General features: G+C 38.8%; 1 protein-coding gene and 2 long non-coding RNA genes across 5 annotated transcripts; all 3 read right to left on the minus strand.

The window, feature by feature from the left end:
- Window positions 1-637: 637 nt before the first annotated feature.
- LOC118491171 lies at window positions 638-2,420 on the minus strand. Of its 2 annotated transcripts, XR_004890684.1 has the most exons (4): window positions 1,951-2,420; window positions 1,783-1,877; window positions 1,220-1,301; window positions 638-739 (listed from the first exon to the last, which is right to left on the minus strand). It is a non-coding gene; the product is annotated as an uncharacterized LOC118491171 (long non-coding RNA). The 2 variants fall into 2 exon arrangements; XR_004890683.1 differs by having other exon boundaries at window positions 1,783-2,420.
- A 10,062-nt stretch (window positions 2,421-12,482) lies between these two features.
- Window positions 12,483-16,282, minus strand: LOC110937526. 2 transcript variants are annotated; one of them, XR_004890686.1, is made up of 3 exons: window positions 15,593-16,282; window positions 15,413-15,485; window positions 12,483-14,494 (listed from the first exon to the last, which is right to left on the minus strand). It is a non-coding gene; the product is annotated as an uncharacterized LOC110937526 (long non-coding RNA). The 2 variants fall into 2 exon arrangements; XR_004890685.1 differs by having other exon boundaries at window positions 15,413-16,282.
- Window positions 16,283-16,542: 260 nt separating this feature from the next.
- LOC110934035 lies at window positions 16,543-17,511 on the minus strand. Its single transcript, XM_022177230.1, has 3 exons — window positions 17,051-17,511; window positions 16,755-17,004; window positions 16,543-16,665 (listed from the first exon to the last, which is right to left on the minus strand). Exons 1-3 carry the CDS (start codon window positions 17,509-17,511, stop codon window positions 16,543-16,545), a joined length of 834 nt encoding a protein of 277 aa, XP_022032922.1.
- Window positions 17,512-26,036: the final 8,525 nt, after the last annotated feature.

Consider the following 26,036-nt stretch of genomic DNA (forward strand, 5'->3'; position numbering starts at 1 on the left):
AATCCCTTTCACCCACATACTCCACCTAGGCGGAAACCCAATACGATCCAATAATGAGAGGAGAAAATCCCAACTCACATTGTCGTACGCCTTCTCGAAGTCAATTTTTAATAGAAACACTTGACTTTTATTCTTCTTGACCCATCCAACCACCTCATTCAAAACCAACGGCCCATCAAGAATATATCTCTCCTTAAGGAACGCCGACTGGGAATTAGAGATGACTTCCCCTATGACTTTCTTCATCCTGGCTACAATAACTTTAGAGATACTCGTACTAATAACACCAATTAAATTAATTGGTCTATAATCCTTCAATCCCACAGGAGTCTTTGTTTTAGCAATAAGAGTAATATATGAAGAGCTGCACTCCTTACTAATCGTACCAGAGTTATAAAATTCTTCAAACATAGCCATGAAATCTTCCTCCAGGTGGGTTCAAAAGTGCATAATAAACCTGAAATTAAAGCCATCAGGCCCTGGCGCTTTATCTACACCACACTCGAACACAGCCGCCTTTGTCACACCCCAACCGATGGCGGAAACATCGGGATGAGACGAACAAATTGCTCAAAACAACATAACACTAAATGTGACAATATGAATTTAAATCATTTTATTGAAACTAGAAGAGTATTACAAAGTCTCAAATATCAAACATAAATTCAACATTAATTAATTACTAAAATGGGTTTCTAATGCCATCCTAACTTGTTTTCTTGAATCTTGAAAAATCAACCTGCAACACGTATTAAAATAACATCAACAAAAAGTTGGCGAGTATACAGGTTTGATACATATCATAAAGTAGAATAAAAAGTTTAAATACTCATATCCAACATAAACAACATAATACAAGTTACTAATATGCTGAAACAGTGTCACTATATGTCAAACCCAAGTTTCCAACGCACACGCCCCAAGACTCACTCAAGGGCGATGCGTACTCCTATAGAATAGGAGATTTAATAAGTCTCAGAAGTTTAATAAGTCTCAGTAGTCTCAGTAGTCTCAGAAGTTTAATAAGTTTCACAAGGTTAATGAGCATATAGACACGAAAAGTTTACATGGCATACGAGATTAACAAGCATCAAAATTGTTTCATGTTTAAAAATGGATAGAGTGTGCATATAACAAGTTTCAAGCGTTGCGTGTTTTTAGATAGAATACATGTTGCACCCAAAAGTGATAAAATAAGAATGGGATCAAGTATACTCACCTTTGATTGCGTTGCGTTTTCTTGGAAAATGAGGAAGAGTAGAAAGTTGAGATTTCCCAAGAGATAGAACGAAGCGATTATCCTAATTAATTAGAATTACAAGAGATCTAGTTAATAATTATACATAAAATTCCTAATATTTTATAGTTTACAAATTAATAATTCATATATAAAAATATATCGTTGATTAGTTTAATATCAAGACTTTTATAAATTTCATACACTTAAAAAAAAAACTTTATTTATCAAAGATGTTCCTGATATTGACATGTTGGCAAAATTCTTGTAGTTTAATAACTATAAAACTCCATATACAAGATTTACATCATCAACTTTATGATTGGTTAGTGAAATAATAAACTAGTATGACAAGTCCATTTTTCTTAGTAAAATATCTATTTAATTTAATATGAAATCTTGGTTGATGTATGACTGAATAGTTAAACTTTTAACATCAATGCAATTTACTTAATACTACTGGTTGTTTCGAACAGAAGGAAAAAAAATAAAAAAAATAAAAATAAAGAGAAGTAAATGAACAAAAGGTTAGATAGCAAGTATACTTGAAAAACGAGATGAGTCGAGTTCCCAGGAGTGTATTTCCGATGAGAGCTTCATCGTTCCGGCTCGTCTTCTCCGATTAACAAACTACAGTCAACTGGTATAACTTGTTTCATTGATTGGAAGTTCATAACGGTGAGAAAAAAAACAAAGGGTTAAGAAATGTATACTGAGCGAAAAGGAAACCCGTCGGCTCCGGCGAGCTTCATCTCCGATGTTGTCTCGAACTCCGGCAAGGGTGTATGGTTTGATGAGACGGTGTGAGTATTCAAAACAGGTTGTGAAATGGTGGTGGTGCCGTGGTTGTTTGCGGCGGTTCAAGAAAGAAAAGAGAAAGGTTATGGCTCTTAAGAATGAAGACAAGGGAGATATTTATAAGCTTGTTTTATCGAAGGCAAATAGGAAACGCGTAATTTTATTCCATTTCATCAATCAAGTTCGAGCTGAAAAGGAAAGGATGATAACTCTACACGTTTCGGTCTCGTAAATTATGGGAATAAACTTGTGGTTGATTCGTATGCGAGTTATGAACGAGTCCAGGTTCAAGATTGATTCGTATCCGAAAAGGAAAACGCGGAAATACTCAAATCGCCGAAAATCAGCGAAAGCTCAAATGGAACTATGGTTGTCAACGTTTCTGAGTTTGGCGGCAAACTTGTAAGAAGGGTTTCAAAGGTGAAATGTGTATATGACTCATAGTAATTTAAGTGGAGACCTTTAATTTAAATGATGGATTTTTTTATATAAACAAATCACACTTCATACATACATATATTTAGTACGAAGTAAAATATTATTAAGTAAAATATTATTAAGTAAAATATTAAGTAAATTATTAGTTTATATGTTGACTATATATATATTAAGTAAAATATTATTTTGATACATTAACCCAAAAATCAATTAAAGAAAAATCCTTTAACTGGTTATTCATTTCGCGAAAAATTCTGAGGTTTCGAAGGTTAGTATCCAGATTTTAAAAACGGGTCGGATTTCTGAAACGGGTCGATTTTGACGGATGTTACAGTCTCCCCTACTTTAGGAGATTTCGTCCTCGAAATCTAAGAGGAAGACTTAAAAAGATTCAAAAGAAAGAATAGATTAGACTTGATTATAATGTTTTGTTTAAAGAAAATTGTTTTCATGAATGTGTCACATAGCACATAGTTTCAAATAGTTTCACATAGAATATAGTTTCACATAGCATGTAAAAGGTTCAACTAGTTTCACATAGCATATCATGAATTTCACGTAGTGTAACATAGATAATGAAAGCATCGTAAATTTAGTGTGTTTACAAGAGATTATCATTATTTGTTTTAGATTGCGAAGATAGTGCGATTCGTGTCTCTAAACTTGAAATGAAAGTAACGTTCAAATATAAAGTTTCATTGAGAACGAAAAAAAGTTGGCAACTACCTCTGAGGTAAGGAAATCACCCCTAGCTCATTGGTGAAGGTGAAAATTGAGCGAAGCTAATCGTCAAGGTAAGGAAATCACTCCTATCTTGATGACAAGTTTCCATTTTTGGGAAATATGAGTATTAGCATAAAATTTAGAACAATCCACATGACATACTTAGTTAACAAGATTAACGTATCACTGGTATGTGAATAAACATGTCAACCCATTGTGTACCGCAATGTTGACTACCCAACATCGTCGCAACGAAGAGGGTGTAATGTTGTTAACTTAACATAACCACTAGAATACGGGCGGGCGCTACTCCTATAGCACTACACATAGTGCTATACATGTTAAGGTGTGGGTTAAAAGACAAGTTCATCACATAAGAATAACCCAGTAATCACGAATCCAGTATAACATACTAGCATGCATGTATTAGATTGAAATGATATATCGTTCAAATGTAAAACACATGAAAATTGAGATAGCATAAAAAAGATTCAACATAAAACATGGATTGTCACGGAACGTAACATAAGACTATTCCAAAGTAAATCGAAGTCCTTTTCGAATTAAGGGAACGTGCTTTGGCCTAATAGACAAATACTCTCATCGAGAAGCGACTAACGGTATTTGTCCTTCCAGTTACTACACATCCTTAATCGATTGGGAAAATCGAAACTTTGGCGAGATTGAAAATCGAGGAGTGGGACTAGTTAAACAAGATGCGAGTTTCACCTCTAACTTGATAACATCGTACCCTAACGTGGTTGGTACTTATCAAAAGATAAGGGTCCACTAGAGTATGAAATGGAAAACTCCCATCAAGGTTTGGATATCACTCCTAACTTGAGGATAGATTTCGTGCAAAAATCAAAGTATAGCTGAGTGAAAATCATCACCAAGTGTGGGAATCACCCCTGTCTTGATGAGTCTTTTCGATTGTGTTGTAAGAGTGTCTTCAAAGCCTTCAAGTGTGTATTGTGTTAGCCTTAGGAAAGGCATGTATATTAAGAGTCCAAAAGAAAGTAGAGGGAAGCAAAGAAGATAGAAAGGAAGTTGTTTTAAGCAACACATAGTGAATAAGCTCTTAAACTATAGATTAGGCAAGACATTCCTAATTCTCTATAGTTATGGCTCTGATACCAATCTGGTATCAGAGTACTCCTACTATAGACTAGGGAAAAGTAAGGCAATCCTACCTAATTCCCTATAGTTATGGCTCTGATACCAATCTGTCACACCCCAACCGATGGCGGAAACATCGGGATGAGACGAACAAATTGCTCAAAACAACATAACACTAAATGTGACAATATGAATTTAAATCATTTTATTGAAACTAGAAGAGTATTACAAAGTCTCAAATATCAAACATAAATTCAACATTAATTAATTACTAAAATGGGTTTCTAATGCCATCCTAACTTGTTTTCTTGAATCTTGAAAAATCAACCTGCAACACGTATTAAAATAAAATCAACAAAAAGTTGGCGAGTATACAGGTTTGATACATATCATAAAGTAGAATAAAAAGTTTAAATACTCATATCCAACATGAACAACATAATACAAGTTACTAATATGCTGAAACAGTGTCACTATATGTCAAACCCAAGTTTCCAACGCACACGCCCCAAGACTCACTCAAGGGCGATGCGTACTCCTATAGAATAGGAGATTTAATAAGTCTCAGAAGTTTAATAAGTCTCAGTAGTCTCAGAAGTTTAATAAGTTTCACAAGGTTAATGAGCATATAGACACGAAAAGTTTACATGGCATACGAGATTAACAAGCATCAAAATTGTTTCATGTTTAAAAATGGATAGAGTGTGCATATAACAAGTTTCAAGCGTTGCGTGTTTTTAGATAGAATACATGTTGCACCCAAAAGTGATAAAATAAAAATGGGATCAAGTATACTCACCTTTGATTGCGTTGCGTTTTCTTGGTAAATGAGGAAAAGTAGAAAGTTGAGATTTCCCAAGAGATAGAACGAAGCGATTATCCTAATTAATTAGATTTACAAGAGATCTAGTTAATAATTATACATAAAATTCCTAATATTTTATAGTTTACAAATTAATAATTCATATATAAAAATATATCGTTGATTTGTTTAATATCAAGACTTTTATAAATTTCATACACTTAAAAAAAAAAACTTTATTTATCGAAGATGTTCCTGATATTGACATGTTGGAAAAATTCTTGTAGTTTAATAACTATAAAACTCCATATACAAGATTTACATCATCAACTTTATGATTGGTTAGTGAAATAATAAGGGTGAGGGTATTGGTACATCCCTTAAAAGTAATGACATACCCCCCCTAGCAGCCCCATATAAGGCAATGAGGGTTGTATAGTTGTTGAGTGCATTAATTATGTCAGAAAAAGTAAAGTTATACAACCCTCATTGCCCTATGAGCGGTGTATTAAAAAGGTGGTAGTTGGAGCATTAAACCCTATACGCATCTCATTGCCCAATACGCCTCAAACTAATGTCAATCATTGGGTGTCAGCCAATGATTACCAATGATTGGGGTGTAAGTAACTTTATTTCGGTAGGGTATTTGTATGGGGAAGTGGTGAAATATTAAGAAAATTAATTTTTTTTTATAAAATGTTGTTATAAAATATTTTGTTAGTATTATAAAAACTTTATATTTTTATAAAATGAATTGTGTATATTTTTAATAAAAAAATGTGCATGTTTTTTTATATTGTAAAAAAAAAAAAAAACCACCACAGCCCACCCATCACCACCACCACAGGCGACCCACCACCATCACCACCACCACCACCACAGCCGACACACCACCACAACCACAGCCGACACACCATCACCACCACCGCCACCAACATAGCCGACCCACCACCACCACCCTAGCAGACTCACCACCACCACAAGCACCCCAGCCGGCCCACCACCACCATCATAGCCGGCCCACCACCACCACCATAGCCGACCCACCACCACCACCACAGCCGACCCTCCACCATCACCACAGCCGACCCACCACCATCACCACCACCACCACCACAGCCGACACACCACCACCACCACAACCGACCCACCACCACAGCCGACACACCATCACCACCACTGCAACCAACATAGCCGACCCACCACCATCACCACCACCACCACAGCCGACCCACCACCATCACCACCACAGTCGACACACCACCACCTCCACAACCGACCCACCACCACCACCACCACAGCCGACACACCATCACCACCACTGCCACCAACATAGCCGACCCACCACCACCACCCTAGCAGACCCACCACCACCACAAGCACCCCAGCCGGCCCACCACCACCACCATAGCCGACCCACCACCACCACCACCATAGCCGACCCACCACCACCACCATAGTCGACCCACCACCATCACCACAGCCGACCCACCACCACAGCCGACCCACCACCACAGCCGACCCACCACCATCACCACCACTACCACCACAGCCGACACACCACCACCACCACCACAACCGACCCACCACCACCACCACTGCCGACACACCACCACCACCACTGCCACCAACATAGCCGACCCACCACCACCATAGCCGACCCACCACCACCACAACCACCCTAGCCGGCCCACCACCACCACCACCATAGCCGGTCGACCACCACCACCACCATAGTCGACCCACCACCACAACCACCCCAGCCGGCCCAACAGCACCACCATAACCGACCCACCACCACCATAACCGGTCCACCACCACCACCATAGCCGACCCACCACCATCACCACCCCAGCCGACCCACCACCACCACCACCACAACCACCCCATCCGACCCACCACTACCACAACCGACCCACCACCACCACCACCCCAGCCGACCCACCACCACCACCATAGCCGACTCACCACCATCACCACAGCCGACCCACCACCACCACCACCAAAGCAGACCTACCACCATCACCACCACCATAGCCGGCCCACCACCACCACCACAACCGGCCCACCACCACCACCACAACCACCCCAGTCGACCCACCACCACCACCACCATAGCCGACCAACCACCACCACCCCAGCCGACCCACTACCACCACCATAGTCGGCCCACCACCACCACCATAACCGGCCCATCACCACCACCATAGCCGACCCACCACCATCACCAACCCAGCCGACCCACCACCACCACCACAACCACCCCATCCAACCCACCACCACCACAACCGACCCACCACCACCACAACCACCCCAGCCGACCCACCACCACCATAGCCGACCCACCACCATCACCACAGCCGACCCACCACCACCACCAAAGCAGACCTACCACCATCACCACCACCATAGCCGGCCCACCACCGCCACCATACCCGACCGACCACCACCATCACCACCACCATAGCCGGCCCACCACCGCCACCATACCCGACCGACCACCACCACCACCACCAAAGCAGACCTACCACCATCAGCACCACCATCACCACCACCATCACCACCACCATAGCCGGCCCACCACCACCACCACAACCGACCCACCACCACCACCACCATAGCCGACACACCATCACCACCACTGCCACCAACATAGCCGACCCACCACCACCACCACCCTAGCCGACCCACCACAACCACCCCAGCCGGCCCACCACCACCACCATAGCCGGACCACCACCACCATAACCGACCCACCACCACCACCACAACCACCCGATCCGACCCACCACCACCACAGCCGACACACCACCACTGCCACCAACATAGCCGACCCACCACCATCACTACCACCCTAGCCGACCCACCACCAAGACAATCGAGATTATCATGACATATGACATAGTGAAAAATTAATAAAATCTAAGAAAAGATACATTAATCTTATGTATTTCGGCCGTTCCTAACGAACTATTTAATAATACCATTATACCACACAACAAGACATCAATAAACATTTTAATTTTCATTTGTAACATTAATTATTTTTTCTAGTAACCATCAAATTTAATAAGAAAAAACAAAAAACAAATAACCTGATAAAAAAATTAAACTATATTAATATAACACATCACTAGAGAAAGCACATGTCTAAACTCTAAACACACCTTTTACCCTCAGTGAGAAAGCAGTGAGAAAGCACACCACATGGATCTCAATCCCAAACCCCTCATCCACCATCCATTCAAACCCCTCATCCAACGGTTTAAAATAACTCTAAAAAGACAAAATCCTTAAACACAAAATAACCTCTCAAACAAGCACACCCCAAGATCCCTGCCCCTACCCTTTTTGCTTCAGTTCAACCACCAGAATCACCCACATCTCCATCATCGGCGACCACCGTAGGCGGCGGTGGCGTGGTGGAGTTTGTCGGGTCGTTGTTCGAGCGAGAGAGAGAGAAACGGCGAGATGAGAGAGACAGAAACGGCGGCGCCGGCAGCCGTACCGGTCGCCGGCAACGACAATCGTGCCGACATTGGCGACGGTAAAGGTGGGTTCTTCTTCTCGGGTCAGTTTAGGCCCAGTTTGTGCTCGGTTCAGTCATTTGGCTCGAGTTATATCCCGCTCGGTTCAGGTATGTGGTTCGATTCGAGACGAGTTTCGTTCAAGTTTGGGTTCTGTTTTCAGTTTTGGCACGGGGGATTTTGGTTCGACCGGTAATGGCAGCAAGAGTAGTGCCGGTTTGATTCCAGGTTGTGGTCAGGGTCTCAGGTTAACGACTCTGTTTTGCCTCGGGTTTTCGGGTCAGACTCTCGTGTTTTGGTTCCGCGGGTTCAAGAGTAGTTGCCTTCCTCTATCTATGTTTGATCGACTTTATGTATGTCAAACATTGTTCTTTTAAGCCAATGAATATATTCACAGATCAACAACTGTTTGTTTTCTTCTATGTATTTAATAGTGGTTACAACTTACAACATAACTAAATTCTCACAACTGTTGGATTAGTTGTAATAATAATTTTCAAGAGTGGTTTGTTTTGATTCGGGTCTCGGCTCAGGTTCAGCCTACACCGAGTCAACAGATTCTTAAATTTACGGATCCATTGGGTTGCAAGGATACTTATTAATATTTCAAATGTTTTGGTCAAATCCGAGATCATCACTTGGTAATATTTCAAATGTTTTAACATATTTGAGTATTCTGTTCCTTAAGAATGCTCATTGAAAACGTAGTTAACTTTATGCATTAGTCTTTCACAACATATTTATTATTATAAAAAAATAAATAATAATAATAATACTTAATAAAAAAAACATATGCATATTTAAAAAACAATGTTATAAGTAGTCCCGGCAGACGGGTCGGGCCGGGGGTCGGGTAGGGTCTTTGACCCCAGACCACCCGACCCCCGACCCGACCCGTTTGCCGGGTCTAGTTATATCATCGTTTTTTTTAATGTGCATATGTTATTTTTATTAAGTATTCTTATTATTATTATTATTATTATTATTATTATTATTATTATTATTATTATTATTTTAATTATTATTATTATTATGAGTTTGAAAAATTTTGAATCAAATAAATCATGTATGCTTGGGTAAATAAACATTCTTGGTCGATAAGGGTCATATAAGTCGATAAGTTAACGGGCAATCATCCCGTTAACTTAGCCACAATAAAATAAACACCTTCGACATAAGCGATCGATAAAATGGAATGGTTCGGGTAAACCTCCGGACCATCGAACAAATGGAAAGTAAGTTTGATAAATAAAAAATTTGATATTTTATGATACACACAATTCATTTAATAAAATATGAAGTTTTAAATAATAATAATGAAAAAATAAATAATAATAATAATAATACTTAATAAAAAAAACATATGCATATTTAAAAAACAATGTTATAACTAGTCCCAGCAGACGTTTTATACTAACACTTGATAAAAAAAATGTAGAAGTTTTATAATACTAATTTAAAAAAATGTTGACGTTTTATAATAATAATTAAAAAAAATGTTGACGTTTTATACTAACACTTGATAAAAAATGTAGAAGTTTTATAATACTAATTAAAAAAAATTTTGACGTTTTATAATAATAATTAATTAATAAAAATGTTGCCATTTTTCTAAATATATTAAATAAAAAAAGGACATTTATATACCTTCCTTTTATAACAATAAATAATAATAAATATAAATGTTTATATTTTTTTTATTTTAACAACAATTTAAAAAAAATATATAAAGTTTTTTTTAAATAATATTTCACCCCAATGAAAACCCTCCATACCCTTCATGCATTTCCATTAGCCACAGTTGTACGAAGAAACTGTTCGATTTCACGGTTTGTTTGAAAACCTGATTCAGATACACAACGGGTTCGTGTGAATCTAAGTAATAATATGTAATAGTTAGCGATTTAGTGTGTAGGGTTTAGGGTTTCGGCTATGTATTGTATTACATTTTGTATGAAAGTGTTGTGTTTTGTGTTATTTTATCAAACAATGTTCACTTACATTTGCGTTTTGGATTATAGAGAATTTGACGTTTTATAACAACACTTGATAAAAAAAATGTAGAAGTTTTATAATACTAATTAAAAAAAATGGTGACGTTTTATAATAACACTTCATAAAAAAATGTAGAAGTTTTATAATACTAATTAAAAAAAATGGTGACGTTTTATAATAACACTTGATAAAAAAAATGTAGAAGTTTTATAATACTAATTAAAAAAAAATGGTGACGTTTTATACTAAGAGTTGATAAAAAAATGTAGAAGTTTTATAATACTAATTTAAAAAAAGTTGACGTTTTATACTAACACTTAATTAAAAATATAGAAGTTTTATAATATTAATTATAAAAAATATTGACGTTTTATAATAATAATTAACTAATAAAAATGTTGCCATTTTTCTAAATATATTAAATAAAAAATGACATTTATATACCTTCCTTTTATAACAATAAATAATAATAAATATAAATGTTTATATTTTTTTTTTATTTTAAAAACAATTTAAAAAAAATATATATATAAAGTTTTTTTTAAATAATATTTCATCCCAATGAAAACCCACACATCCCCCCAATTTTATTCCATACAAAAGAGCCAATGATTGGGCAATCATTGGCTGACATCCAATCATTGACAATTAATAGGATGTGTGAAAAAGTAACCAAAAAGTAAACGTATAGGGCAATGAAGGGCTTATCAGGTGGGTCCATTTTCAGGCGTATAGGGCAATGAGGGGTGTATAAGGTTAGGGGATGTGTGGATAAATTGAGGGGATGTGTGGATAACCAGACCCAATAATAAACTAGTATGACAAGTCCATTTTTCTTAGTAAAATATCTATTTAATTTAATATGAAATCTTGGTTGATGTATGACTGAATAGTTAAACTTTTAACATCAATGCAATTTACTTAATACTACTGGTTGTTTCGAACAGAAGGAAAAAAAATAAATAAAAATAAGAATAAAGAGAAGTAAATGAACAAAAGGTTAGATAGCAAGTATACTTGAAAAAACGAGACGAGTCGAGTTCCCAGGAGTGTATTTCCGATGAGAGCTTCATCGTTCCGGCTCGTCTTCTCCGATTAACAAACTACAGTCAACTGGTATAACTTGTTTCATTCATTGGAAGTTCATAACGGTGAGAGAAAAAACAAAGGGTTAAGAAATGTATACTGAGCGAAAAGGAAACCCGTCGGCTCCGGCGAGCTTCATCTCCGATGTTGTCTCGAACTCCGGCAAGGGTGTATGGTTTGATGAGACGGTGTGAGTATTCAAAACAGGTTGTGAAATGGTGGTGGTGCCGTGGTTGTTTGCGGCGGTTCAAGAAAGAAAAGAGAAAGGTTATGGCTCTTAAGAATGAAGACAAGGGAGATATTTATAAGCTTGTTTTATCGAAGGCAAATAGGAAACGCGTAATTTTATTCCATTTCGTCAATCAAATTCGAGCTGAAAAGGAAAGGATGATAACTCTACACGTTTCGGTCTCGTAAATTATGGGAATAAACTTGTGGTTGATTCGTATGCGAGTTATGAACGAGTCCAGGTTCAAGATTGATTCGTATTCGAAAAGGAAAACGCGGAAATACTCAAATCACCGAAAATCAGCGAAAGCTCAAATGGAACTATGGTTGTCAACGTTTCTGAGTTTGGCGGCAAACTTGTAAGAAGGGTTTCAAAGGTGAAATGTGTATATGACTCCTAGTAATTTAAGTGGAGACCTTTAATTTAAACTAGGTATAATATCCGCGCGCGTTGCGCTGCGAATCTACCACGATCACCCTGTACTTTAACCCCGACAAACCCCTCATATTTCGGTTTCGCACTCATCTCTTCAACACAACAATCTTATACTTTTCTATTCATCAAATAAAAAGCACCCGCGTATACTTGACGCACTATCAAAGCATATCGTAATGGATACTAAAAAACCGAAAAAAGACAAAAAAAAACATAGCAAAAATGACTCAATAAAACTTTCTAAGACACTTATATTCATTCATCAACTTCAACAACTTAATAGCCTTCACTTTTGTTTGTTCACCAAAGTTGACCTGTAGCATCAGCAATAGCTTATGAAAAGCACCAACGTGAAGTACTTAAAATGGTGAAAAGTGGCATAAATAAAGTTTAACTTTGACTTTGATGGTCAAACAGACTAACCTTTAACTTCTAAATTGGTATAATCCTTTAAGCACCCTATGATTACACAAAATTAAGTTCTAAAGAAACTGAAGTCGTCTAAGGTGATGCGTAGTGGGGCGCCATTTTCTCTCATAACCCCCCATAACCCCCGAACACCACTACGGGCGGGGTTATGAGGCAAAAAAAATTGGCAGCGCTATGGATATCGCGGCGTTGTGGAGGAAGGTTTCAAACCTTGACCAATAAAAAAAAGGTTATTGTTTTTATAATTATTTAATAAAAACGACAATTAATAATTAGGTATTGATGGGTAAGGGCTTTATGACTACGGGCTTAAATGCATAACGCCCCATAACGCCCACCCGCACACGTGGCGCGGCACCTGTCGCATAACGCCCACAAAGGGGCGTTATGACTACACATGGCTTAAGCATACCAATATAGCAAAAAAACCAACCATAATAGCGGTCGTATCCACCTTGTTAGCTATCAAAACCTTTAAATTAAGTCCCTTCTTTCTTTTACTTTTCAAGCAAGAATGAATTTGGACAAATAAGAGGTTTGAATACATACCATTTATTTGAGATCTGCTGACACTTCCATAAGTAGAATGCTGCACAAAATAACATGAAGTTACTTTGGTGCAATGCGTTTACAGAGACGAAAAGTTAAAATTCATAAAAAAGGTATAGAATACCAAAACCCGAATTAACGGGTGAAAACGAAAGCCCGAACCAAGTGCATCAACAATAGATCCAGCGAAACCTATAACTTCAAAAGGAACTTTGTTTGCAATTTAACAATATTAGCACACGAATCTGTAATCCGAAAGTACTCAAACGGCCTTCTTCGAGTTTTATGGACCACAACATTGTTTTACAAACAAAAGTTTATGCACAAGGCAGCGTATTGTGGGGGCAGAGGGGATACCAAGTTGTGGGCGCGGAACACCAGCACGACATTGGCGCAACGGTGGGGTGTGGGACGATGGGTGGAGAAGCTGAGAGCTGGTTGACCTTTTAGAGTCGAAGCAAGGACACAAAACCAACCAATAACTTCTCAAAATTATCAAGTGAGGACGGCTTAGTGCCACCGCGGCTGCAACTGAAGTTGCCACGCCTGGTAGCAAGCAATCATAATTGTCGGGTTAATTTCACAACAAAGTGAGACCATAAAAATGGTACAAAAGCCATTCACATTCACAACTTGGCGACAACGGCTTTGAGTTTGTGCTTTTAAACCTGCAACACGCTCACAAAACCAAACAATGGTTACTCTAGCAAACGAAACATTGCTACGATGTTAAACTGGATTGCAAACAAAGGAAAAGATATATAACCCATAGACTATGAAGAAACTGTTGTGAAGATTTCTTACTAAACATTCCAATAAAAGGGCAAAAGAAACAAAATCAATATTACTAATTATTGAATTGAAGCCTCAAATTAAATCAAACCATACCAGCAACATAACAGACAGTTCCAACAAAAGGGCAAAAGAAACAAAATCAATATTACTCAACCTCAAACTATACCAAGCCTTATCATCAAGACAACAGAGATTAAATATTCGAAAGGAACAACAAAAATATGTCATGAAAAGGGACGAAAGTCGTAAACCTGAGACGACGTGCTTCGACTACGATCGAAGTTAAACCCCTTCTGCTATTCGCCTTAATGTTTGATAGCGTTTTACTACTCCTGACAAAAGTAAACAGGTAAATTAACACACTACAATCCCCAAATACACAACTGAATTTTGTCATTTTTTCCTTTATTTTGACAGATATAATCATATAAATTAACACTTCACATCCACTAAGAACGAAGCAAAGTTTCATCCCTTTTTGTTCTTTATTTTACCAAATTTAAATAGGTAAAACACATGACCAAAAAGCACTTGTTACAGGTGAAAACCAAAACACCCTTGTTACAGGTCAACTGAACCCAAACATATAAGATTAAGAATGAGGTATCTATACATTCACCATTACCAAATGTAAATGTTCTCGTATAAAAATTGCACACTAAATGCATAGGATAAACACAAGTGTAATTGAAGTATCATTGCTTACACATTAAGCACATATATTGCTGCAAATAGGCATTTTTTGGTTAAGACCACACGGTGTGGGCGTGGATTTGTGGCATTTAGGCCACTCCACGCCACACATACTACACCGGGCTCGGCGTTTTCAATGGTGTTGATGTTGGGGCGGGACAATTTCCACCAGCGTGGAGGCATTGGTTCAGGCGATGTGGCGTCTGGCTATTTGTGTGGGTTATAGCCGTTGGACCCCAACGACATAATTTAAAAGAAAACAGATCTTTCACGCCCCCTCCCACACCGCCCGTTTTTGCACCACGCCCCATTTCTGAATCGTGCTTACGTGTCATCCACATGTCACATAACGCTCCATTTTTCAAACCCCTCCACACCGTATGGTCTATCATGGACTCTTTGTACTCTTTTCATCACCCTGATAAACTTATTTTTTTAAATCCTAACAAACTACGCAAGTAAATTATTTGATCTTTTACCGTATCAACACCTCTTCTTACAAATACTCAACACATGCAATGCCAACATACATCAGAGTAAAAACAGAATTGCAATACCTAGCTTCTGGCCAAAAAGGGTCTTTTTATCATTCACCTTAAGCTTATGGTGCTTCCATTAGCCATTAGCACTCTACAAATTATAACAAAACCAGATTTTCAATAGTACTGATGCAATCAGAGAAAAATGACGACCCACATTATACTTAAATTTGTAATGTTCAAAGGGAATTTCTTAACCTCTATGTGGAAAAAATAGCACCCAAATAAACTAAACACAATAAACAGTAAACAACGTGAAACAGGCTCAGAGTCCACAAAACAACAATACCACCATGGCTGCAGGGAAGGTTGCAACTAATGAAGTGCCATCCTTGAACCCTGCCATGCCAAAGCTAAATCGACAACAACATTACATTCAGATTTACTGACTCATCATAGCCTCAGCTAAAAGATGAAAAGAGATAGACGAAGGTTAGCAAAGTGTTAGGTCTATAGCGTCACGAACACAACATCACCCCCTAGGGTTCGAGAGCGACTAATTTGGGCAATGAAACCCTAACCACCACCTCGATAGGCGGCGACACCACATAAGCAACGAAACCCTAACCAGGCAGCGAATCCCCAAAACCCGGTGATTATGTCAACGATGCCACCACCACAACATTGCCACAAGGGTTCGAGAGTGATTGATACAGGCAAGAAAACCCTAACAATCACTCCTAATCCAGCAGGTAAACCGTCGTTGTGATGGTGGTCCAACATCATCAGAGCAACCCAGGAGGTGTCGGTCGCAGCCATCATCGGAACAGTGAGAAATGCGAAAAAAAAGAGGCAAATAAGAGGTAGAGAGGCAGACAACACGTGTAAAAACCAGGAGGGTGAAGCAGAAAGGCAGGCTGGTGAATCAGCTGGCTGTAACTGTTCATTTCCTTTGCTTATTATCATATGTTAATGATGGATTTTTTTATATATACAAATCACACTTCATACATACATATATTTAGTACGAAGTAAAATATTATTAAGTAAAATATTATTAAGTAAAATATTAAGTAAAATATTAGTTTATATGTTGACTATATATATATTAAGTAAAATATTATTTTGATACATTAACCCAAAAATCAATTAAAGAAAAATCCTTTAACTGGTTATTCATTTCGGGAAAAATTATGAGGTTTCGAAGGTTAGTATCCAGATTTTAAAAACGGGTCGGATTTCTGAAACGGGTCGATTTTGACGGATGTTACAGCCTTGACTTCTTCCTTAGAGAACGGAGCTATCAGATTTCCAATACTCTCTTCCGAAACCTGTTTCAAATAGTCACAACAAAAACTCGGTCTACGAGGGTACGTCTCCTTAAAATGATTTCTGAAAAAGCTCAAACCTCCTTTTTTACCAACGCCGGTTTAGAAACCCAAGACCCATCCACTAACAACCCCGGGATGGCATTAGCCGCCCTCCTACCTTTAATACACCGATGAAAAAAACCCGAATTCTCATCCCCCAAAGACGCCCACTTGACTCTAGATTTCTGATGAAGATCACGATTTTTAAGATACAAATTCTTCTCTAATTCCTTTTTGCTCTCCTCCAAAACCAAACTTCTTCCTCTTCTAAATCCCGAGTCTCCATAAGACGCTCTAGCCCTTTAATATCTTCTTTTAACAAGACCAAAGCATCCTCTTTCTATACCCATTTCTAGAAATCTCGAGTCTCCACAAGATCAAAGCATCCTCTTCTTTTTTAGAAATCTCTTTCCACCACTTTCTTAACCCATTTCTAACCGCACCTAACTTCTTGTGTAACCTCACATCCGCCGGCCCAGAACCAGAAAAACCATGTAACGCTTCAACAACAACCTGCTCACAACTATCCTTATCTAGCCAAGAGTTGAACCATTTGAATGGTTTCGCTCCAAAGTTAGAATCATACACCGAGAGAACCAAAGGACAATGATCAGACAATTCACGAGAAAGAGCCCTCAAACACGCCCCAGGCCACCTATTAAAAAACTCTTGACATACAAGAACATGATCAATCTTGCTCATTTTACAATCATTCCCCGTGCCTGCCAAGAATGTGAACTTATTCCCACGCATAGTATACTCCTGTAGATTAACCTCCTCTATGAAACAATTAAAATCGTTAGCCATACCAAAGTTAAATTTAGTATTAATATGGTTTGATTAACAAACCCATTTTCGGGGTGTTACATAAAAGCAAATTGTAATCCTATGGAATTAACTCTTTGGATATTATCTCATGTGTAACTTAATTAAAATACAATGATTGTAGTGAACGATATTAATGAAATTTTAGGTATGCATTAGGGAATTTGAAAAATTTATGGTATAAAAGTGATTTTATGGTGAATGGCAATGCCCACAACTTCATTTGAAAAGGAAGCATGTGAACTTTTAAATATTCATTTAATAACTTTATTATAAGGGTAAAAGTAAATAATCATTTAATAACTTCATTAAAGGTAAAATAGTAAATTAATAAAAGTAGTTTTAATGAAAATGATGAGTATGTTTTTTTTTTTTTTTTGAAAATGATAAGTATGTAATATATATGATTTAGAAAGAAGAAATATGTAATTGATTTTAAAGATTAGGTAAACTTGTGTTAGGATCTGAGTTTGGATTGATTGTGATTCGTGTTTGAAATTAGATGAACAAGTGAAAGAGTAGTGCAGCGGAAATTATATGGAAGCAAACTTTTCACAATCAAACAGAAGAAATGCTTTCAATCATACATTTTCAACAATGAATCAAATGATTAAATTTATTTTTAAACTTTGATTACAATGCAAGTATGATATGCAAACTCCCCCTCAGCCCGAGCTCAGTGTTTGTTCGTGCAGAAAGAAGATGGTGAAAGAGCTGAACAGAACAGTACAAAGTACAGTTCTATTTATAGGCACTTGCAAACCACTGAGCATCTAAGCTGACGTCACCATGAAAGTGACATCTAACCTCCTAACAAACTCTAACCTCTGATCTATACAAGCACTGCTATGCTAACTACTGATATTACATTTCATTACATAAACTAGTATAAATTGCTGCTGCATCCTTCCACTGCTGTAATCCCAGCAGTACTTGTCATGATCAGCAGTGCTTGAAGCATAGCAGTAGATTGAGCAGCAAAGCTTTAGTTCTTCTATCAGACTTTGTCTTGATCAGTAGTTGTAGGTCAGCAGTTTGCATGATCAGCAGATGTTGAAACCACTTTCACGGGGAGAGACTTCCAACCAAACATCTGCTTATTCTGAATCTACTGCTGTGATCAAGTTTTGGCTTTCATTATCTGTTCCTTTGGTAGGGTTCAATCCCAACAATCTCCCCCTGGAACAGATAATGCCAAAACTCTTCATTATTGTAGATCTTTATTGCCTCAACAACAGTTCCCTTATTTGCCCTTTGAATTGTAATTCAAAAGTTAAGGCATCTGTATCATCATCATCCCTGCTAAGTGGAAGATCAAGGAGATCCTGCAAATCTTCAAGACTCAGGCCAAGAGCTTGTTCCCTTGTTAATTTCTTCACTTCGCCATCAGACCTGATCATAGTCAATACGTGGGTCTGTTTGTCAGTTTGCCACTTTTGTATTTTTGAGCCTGATGGGTTTCTTGGGAGATTTTTATTTGAAGAGGAATTTGGTGATGCTGGCCTGTTCATGACTGGCTGAGCAGTACTTGCAGATTTTTCCAGTTCAGATTCTTCTTTCAACATTAACAAAATGCCCTTTTTTCACAATGGCATTTCCAGTAATTAAATCTTGAACTGTTTCAGCACCCAACTGGCTTTGTCTCCTTCTTTTGTAGATGGCAGTACCAGCAGGAGCAGTGGTTCTTTTGGGTTGCAGTTTTGGTGGTCTTTTTGAAACCTCTGCTTTGGAGTAATCAGGTTTTTGTGGAGCTGTTGGATCTTTCTTCCTAAGTTCCTCCAACCTTTTATAGGTAGCCCTGACCCTCGCTTCTCTCCACTTAGACACAGAGTTCTTTGACCCATATTCAGCAATTATCAGCTCCTCTTTCATTCTCTTCAGCTCTAAGGCTTTGTCAGCTTCAACCTGTTTGAATTTTTCAGGGGGAGTCTGCTGGACATTTTCTTTGATCATTTCATGAATCCTGGCTACTTCTTTTTCAAGCTCAGGAATGGTCCAGTTTCTGTACATGTGTTTCTCCCCCTTGTATGTCTTGTAGGTCATGATGTTTTCAATGTAGTCTTTTCTCAAGGACTCATCTGCCTTTTCAGAGATTTGCTGACATACATTTTTTGCAAATTGTTCCAAAGCTCTGACCTGTGTGAGTAGAAACTGATAGTTTTGTTGATACTCTCTATCAGATTTCCCTTGCTTGTTTTTGATTGAGATATCCTCTGCTTGCTTGGCCTTGATTTTCAAGTATTCTTCAATATTAGTTGGCCTGGGATATCCTTCAATCGATGGCAAGCACCTTTTGGCAGGGTCATCCTCATAGTAGAAAGACTTAATTTCATCTCTGACTGTTATGAGTTTAAGAGGAAATTGAACACCTGCAGGAGGTAAAGGTTTGTAAATTTGAGCTGAAGAGAGAGGAATGGGTTTTGGAATTGTGACAAGTGCTTGGGATTTTGAAGCTGTTGATGGTGGTGATGGAGAATCATCATCTGATATGATAACCCTTCTCCTTTTTATTTTAGGAGAGGCAGATGAGGTTTTGGGTGGATCAGTGGGAGTGATTTGAGTGGCAGTGGTTTGTGACTGACTAACAGCTGTTGAAACAACTGGTGTTTCAACCACTGTTGTCATTACAGCGGATGTTTTAACATCTGTTGTCTTCTGCTTTAGGGCAGGAACTGATGGTGGAGATGTTGTTTTGGTGGTGATAAGGCAGTGGTAGTGGTGTGTGTTGAAGTGGTGTGTGTTGAAGTGAGAGCAGTTGTTGTAACAACTGAGGTACCAGCAGATGTTGGTACAACAGAGGTTGCAACAGCTGTTTGGGTGGAGGTTTGATGTTGGTGGCTTTTGGATGATGGTTTTGGAGTATGCTTTTGAAAACTGGATGGTGTGGATTTGGCTTTCCTTACTTTTCTAGTAAGATTTCTTTTAGGAGCAGGATTTTGATCATCCTTTTCACCAGAACAACCCTGCGCATTCAGCTTCATGAAAGCTTTTTTCTCCTCATTCCACCTTGACAGGGCCTTTGCCGTTCTATCCCTTTTTTACACTTATGACAGCATCATCAAGTGCATTCTGGGTAACATCAACCTTCTTACTACCATCTGGTAAGGGAATTTCTCTGAGCATTGCACCTGTTACTGTATCAAGATATAGCCCATTATCAATCCCTTTCTTTATCCACTCCTTAACTTTCTCCCCCTTTTTGGCATTATCTGAGGGGATTTCATCAATGAAGAGAACTGTCGGAGGAGCAGTGCTAGTGGTTGTCAACAGATGGGCCTTGAGAGCCAAGATGTCATCTTTTGTATCCTTGAACCTAGACTCCATTGCAGTTTTGAGATCTTGAACATGTTTTTCATGTTGCTGTTCAGCCAGTTGATGCTGTTGCTGTTCTGCAGGTGGTGGAGCAGGTGTTTGAGGTGGAACAGCAGTGGATGGTACCTTTTGAACTGTTAACAACTGTTGCGGCATTTCTTTAATTTCTACAACAGATGCATCCAGTTTTTCAACACGTTTCGTCAATTCCTGGTACTTTAAACCATCACCCAATTTAATGGGATCATCTGATTTCCCACTAGCAGTGGTTTTATCAGAAGTTGAGGTAGGGAGTGTACTCCAAACATCAACAACTGATGCCCCTTTTTCTTGGTACCGGGGTCTTCTTCCTTCAACACTTGATAATCTTTTGATGGAACCAGTGGTTAATATAAACTCACTAGTAGATAACAGAGGTGTTATGGAAGGAATTGCCTCCAAGGAAGTCTTATTGATGTAACCACTGTCCAAGTGTAAACCTGTAGGTTCAATACTTGTAGTGGCTGCTTCACTTGGAATACCACCAAGAGTTACTTGTAACTCAAGGGGTGTAACCTCCTCAGGTTGTGTTGGTGGGTTAGCAAAGATTGATACATCAGGCCCAGTCTTTTGTTGAGGTATATTCTCATGAACAGGTGATTGAGAAGGACTGGTTTGTGCCAGGTTCAGATCAATTGCATCCAACAGTAGTTTGGTATTTGGTGGAATTGGGGATGTGAAGGTAGGTTTAGAAAGCGAAATTGCCCCGGGTATTGGGCTGCGGAGGATGGAAACGAGTGCTTCCAGAGCCTCACGATGTGGTGACCCTGTTTGTACAACCTGTTCTTTTTGTGAAGAGACAGGAGGAGTTTCAGGTATGGGTTGAGATATTTCTACCAACTGCTGTGAGGAAGTAGCAGCAGTGGTTTGTTGTGACTTTTGTGCTGTCACAGGCAGTTGCTCTGGTATCTCATCCTCCAGAGTTGCCTTTTTGATGGGTTTGGGGGGTTTTTGATTTTTCTTTTTCTGTGGTTTTTTTATGATTTTAGGTGTGGGTTTCAAGGCAGTTGTTTGGCTACCTTGATCACCTTGAGCAGTGGGCTCAACAGCAGATACCTGAGGAGCAGTGTTTGCTGCTAAAATCTACTCAGGCACCTCTGCTTGTGTTTTGCAAGGTGTTGACATTCTTGTAAATGTTTCAGAAGTTAAGCTTTTTATTTGAAAAAAGTCACCTTGATTTATTACCGCAATATCATTCTTACTGAATTCTTTCTCAAAATAATAGCTTAAAAACCTTGGAAACAGTAAGGATGATTTTGTTTCAACATTTTTAACCAAATCATTGAAGATTACCTTGGAATAGTTGAAATTTTCTCCTTGTAAAATAGCATATCCCAAGTTTTGAATCTTCAGTGGTATTTCATTAAAAGAAGTGGTTTTATTTGAAACACACACGAGGAGGGTATGGAATAAAAATCTTGCTGCAGGAAGGAAGAAACCTTTTTCTAATGTATCCCTCTTCATCATTGTGTCTGCATACCCTCGCTCAATGAAGTCAATTTTTAACTTGTTTTTAGGGAAAGAATCTGTACCTTCCTGATCAGCGAGCTGAAAGACCTCAGATATGGATTGCGGTGTTATTCAGACTGCTTTCTTCTGCAGAGTAGAGTTAATGGCTATGACATCTTCTCCTTGTTTTTCAAGGGTACAATTTTTCCAAAACTCTCTCTGAGTTTGCAGGTAAATGGGTGCATCAACGGTTAACAAAGTTTTGTACTTTGATGCGTTGATAATATAGAGGATGGAGTCAAATGTATCGATGTGGCCGGGTTTTGTGAGAAGACCCAGTAGATTATGAGACGGTTTGTGTGGGATTTCGGTGGAGGTAGCCTTTTGTGAGGCCCATTTGGAAGATTTTGCGGATGATTTCGATTTTGTCATTTTGAAGATGAGAATCGAAGATGAGAATGTGGAGAAATTAGATGGAATGGATTGGAAACTGCTTTGAGAAGAGAATTTTTAAGAATTCAATTCGACAGTGAAACCCTGTTTGGGTTTTGAAAGGGGGTTTTATGGAGGAAAAGTGAATGCTGACGTGGCAGCGGTTACAAAAGGTCTGACCACTAAGTACTGTCCGCATGCCATCCCCTGGTGAAGTGAAGGACAGTACTTTTGAACAGTACAGTTTGTGAAAACAACTGGTGAAGACAGTAGTTGTAATGGTAATGGAGGACAGTGGAAGCTTTTCACTATCAGTAGATAGCTCAGCAGTGGATATCAAGGAAAATGAGAGCAGGGGATGACTTTTAGCAGTGGACAGACTTTTGAAGTAGCACAGACTTTTGAACCCATCAGTGGTTATGGCAGACTTTTAGGATTTTAATGAAAAATTCATTTTTAGCTATTTTTAAGGATGGATTTTTTTGATTTTCTGAAAACATTTTAATGCTTTTATTCATAGACAAACAGGATTTTACCTGTTATTCCATGTTGAGCATGCCAATCCTAGAGATCAAGCTTTCAAAGGTGGATGTGTCTAATGCTTTGGTTAACACATCTGTCAGCTGATCCTTAGTTGGAACATGATGCAGAGAAATCAAACCTTTTTCATAGCAATCCCTCACAAAGTGATGTCTGATGTCGATGTGTTTGGTGGTTGAATGGGAAACTGGATTTTTGATGATATTTTCTGCTGCTTGGCTGTCCAACATAAGTGGTCTCTTCAAGGCAGTGATACCAAAATCCAGTAACTGATTTTGAAGCCAGAGCAGTTGGGCTGTACAGCTTGCAGCAGCTATGTATTCTGCCTCAGCAGTGGATGTGGAAACAGCTGCTTGCTTTTTGCTTTGCCAAGACACTAAGCAATTGCCTAGGAATTGGCACCCTCCTGAAGTGGACTTCCTTGTTTTATCACACCCAGCAAAGTCACTATCTGAGAAACCTGAAAGCTCAATTTTACCATCAGCTGGATACCAGATACCAAGTGTGGGAGCACCTTTGAGGTATCTGAATATCCTTTTTACAGCAATAAGGTTTGACTTTCTAGGGGCTGATTGGGATCTTGCACAGACACATGTTGCAAACATGATGTTTGGTCTAGATGCAGTTAGGTACAATAAAGACCCAATCATGCTTCTATATAAGGTCTGATCAAACAAATCATCCTTTTCTTCAGACATGACCAATTTATTGGTTGCAATGGGTGTACTACATGGCTTACAATCATCCATATCAAATTTCTATAAAAGTTCTTTAGCATATTTGCCTTGATGGATGAAAGTACCATTTTGCAGTTGCCTTACTTGGAGACCAAGAAAGCACTAGAGTTCACCCATTGCACTCATTTCAAACTCAGCTGTCATGAGTTATCTGAACTCCTCACACATTTTATTACATGTGCTTCCAAAAATGATGTCATCCACATAAATCTGGACAATCATCAAATCCTTTCCTCTCCATTTTAAAAACAGTGTTTTATCAATCCTGCCTCTAGTGAAACCAATGGAAAGTAAAAAGGTGGACAGAGTTTCATACCAGGCTCTTGGTGCTTGTTTCAGGCCATACAAAGCTTTATTGAGCTTGTAGACATGATCTGGATTAAATGGATCCTCAAAACCTGGAGGTTGACAAACATAAACCTTCTCTTGAATCTTACCATAGAGGAATGCACATTTGATATCCATTTGATACACCTTGATGTTGTGGTTGACAGCAAAGGCCAGAAAGAGTCTGATAGCTTCAAGTCTTGCTACAGGGGCAAATGTTTCATCATAATCAATGCCCTCTTCTTGTCTAAAACCTTGAACCATAAGCCTGGCTTTATTCTTGACAACAATACCCCTTTCATCAGTTTTATTTTTGAAGACCCATTTTGTGCCAATAGGACTCACACCCTCTGGCAATGGAACAAGCTCCCATACTTGTTGTCTTCTAAACTGTTGGAGCTCCTCTTGCATAGCTTCTACCCAGCTGTTGTCTTTCAGTGCCTCTTGGTACTTGACTAGCTGATGGAGTGATAGAAAACCTGCAAAAAGACAAATGTTTTGGGACTGCTTTCTTGTGAGCACCCCTTCATTGATGTTGCCAATGATTTGATCTGGTGGATGAGATTTCAAGAAGATTAGCTCTCCTTGGTATGGAATAATGGCATTGAATGGTGAAGGCTGCAGATGTGTATCATCTGAGCTAACCACTGCTGGAGACTTTGATGACCCAGCAGTGGCTTCAAAAGGTGGTGGCATTGGGGGTAAAGGTGTGAACACCTGCTGACTTTGATCCACTGTTTGAGGACTTTTGTCAGCAGTGTTTACAAGATCATCATATTTTCTATGTCTTATACCAAACTTGACCTTGCTTTTAAGCTGTTTCTCAAGCATAACCTCATACCCTTTACAAGATTCTACCCATCTTTCACAGGTGATCTGTGTAGACTCTAACTCCTTTTTGCAAATTTGGTATGTTTCTACCATAGTTTGGAGTTGAGTATTGGTTATGCTTTGTTCTTCTTTTAAGCTGCTGATTTCTTTATCCTTTTCAGCCAATTTGTTTCTAAGTTCTTTTAATGACTTTTCAAATTTGACCTCATCAGACAAGATTTTATCCCTAAGATTTTCATTCACCTCTTTAATGTTAGCAAATGCAATAATGCAATTGTCTGAACACAGTTTTTCAAGAACTTGAGGTGATACCTTAGCAGCAGCCATCATGGCACAATCACATTGATGATCTTCTTCTTCATCAGCTCTCTCTTCTTCCTCACCAGCTTTCTTCAAATCTTCTTTCTCTTTGCCATCTTTGGACCAAGGGTCGGTCAGTGGTTCAATCATGGTTTCTGAATTTTCTTCCAGCAGTAGTTCACCAGCAACTGCAGTAACCACTGCTTCAGCAACTTCATCCACTGTTTCAGCACTTAGCTGTTCATCTTCAGTTTCAACCCCTTCTGGTATTGACTCTAATGCCATCAAACAAAATTCATCATCAAAAGCATCATTAGAAGCATAGAGAGCAAAATTTTCATCACCAAGTTCATCAGGCATGCTGCTCTAATCAACAAAGCCTTGTGTGAAAAAGCTTTGCTGATCTGGTTGTGCCACTGTTGGAGCAACTGGTTGAGGTGCAACAGGTTGCACTTGTACCTGAGGAACAGGGGTTTGAACATACTGAATTTGTGGAACAATGGTTTGAACATAATGCACAGGCACAGGGGTTGCAGCATA

This window comes from Helianthus annuus, chromosome 4 (genome assembly GCF_002127325.2).
Source record: "Helianthus annuus cultivar XRQ/B chromosome 4, HanXRQr2.0-SUNRISE, whole genome shotgun sequence".
Taxonomy (NCBI): domain Eukaryota; kingdom Viridiplantae; phylum Streptophyta; class Magnoliopsida; order Asterales; family Asteraceae; genus Helianthus; species Helianthus annuus.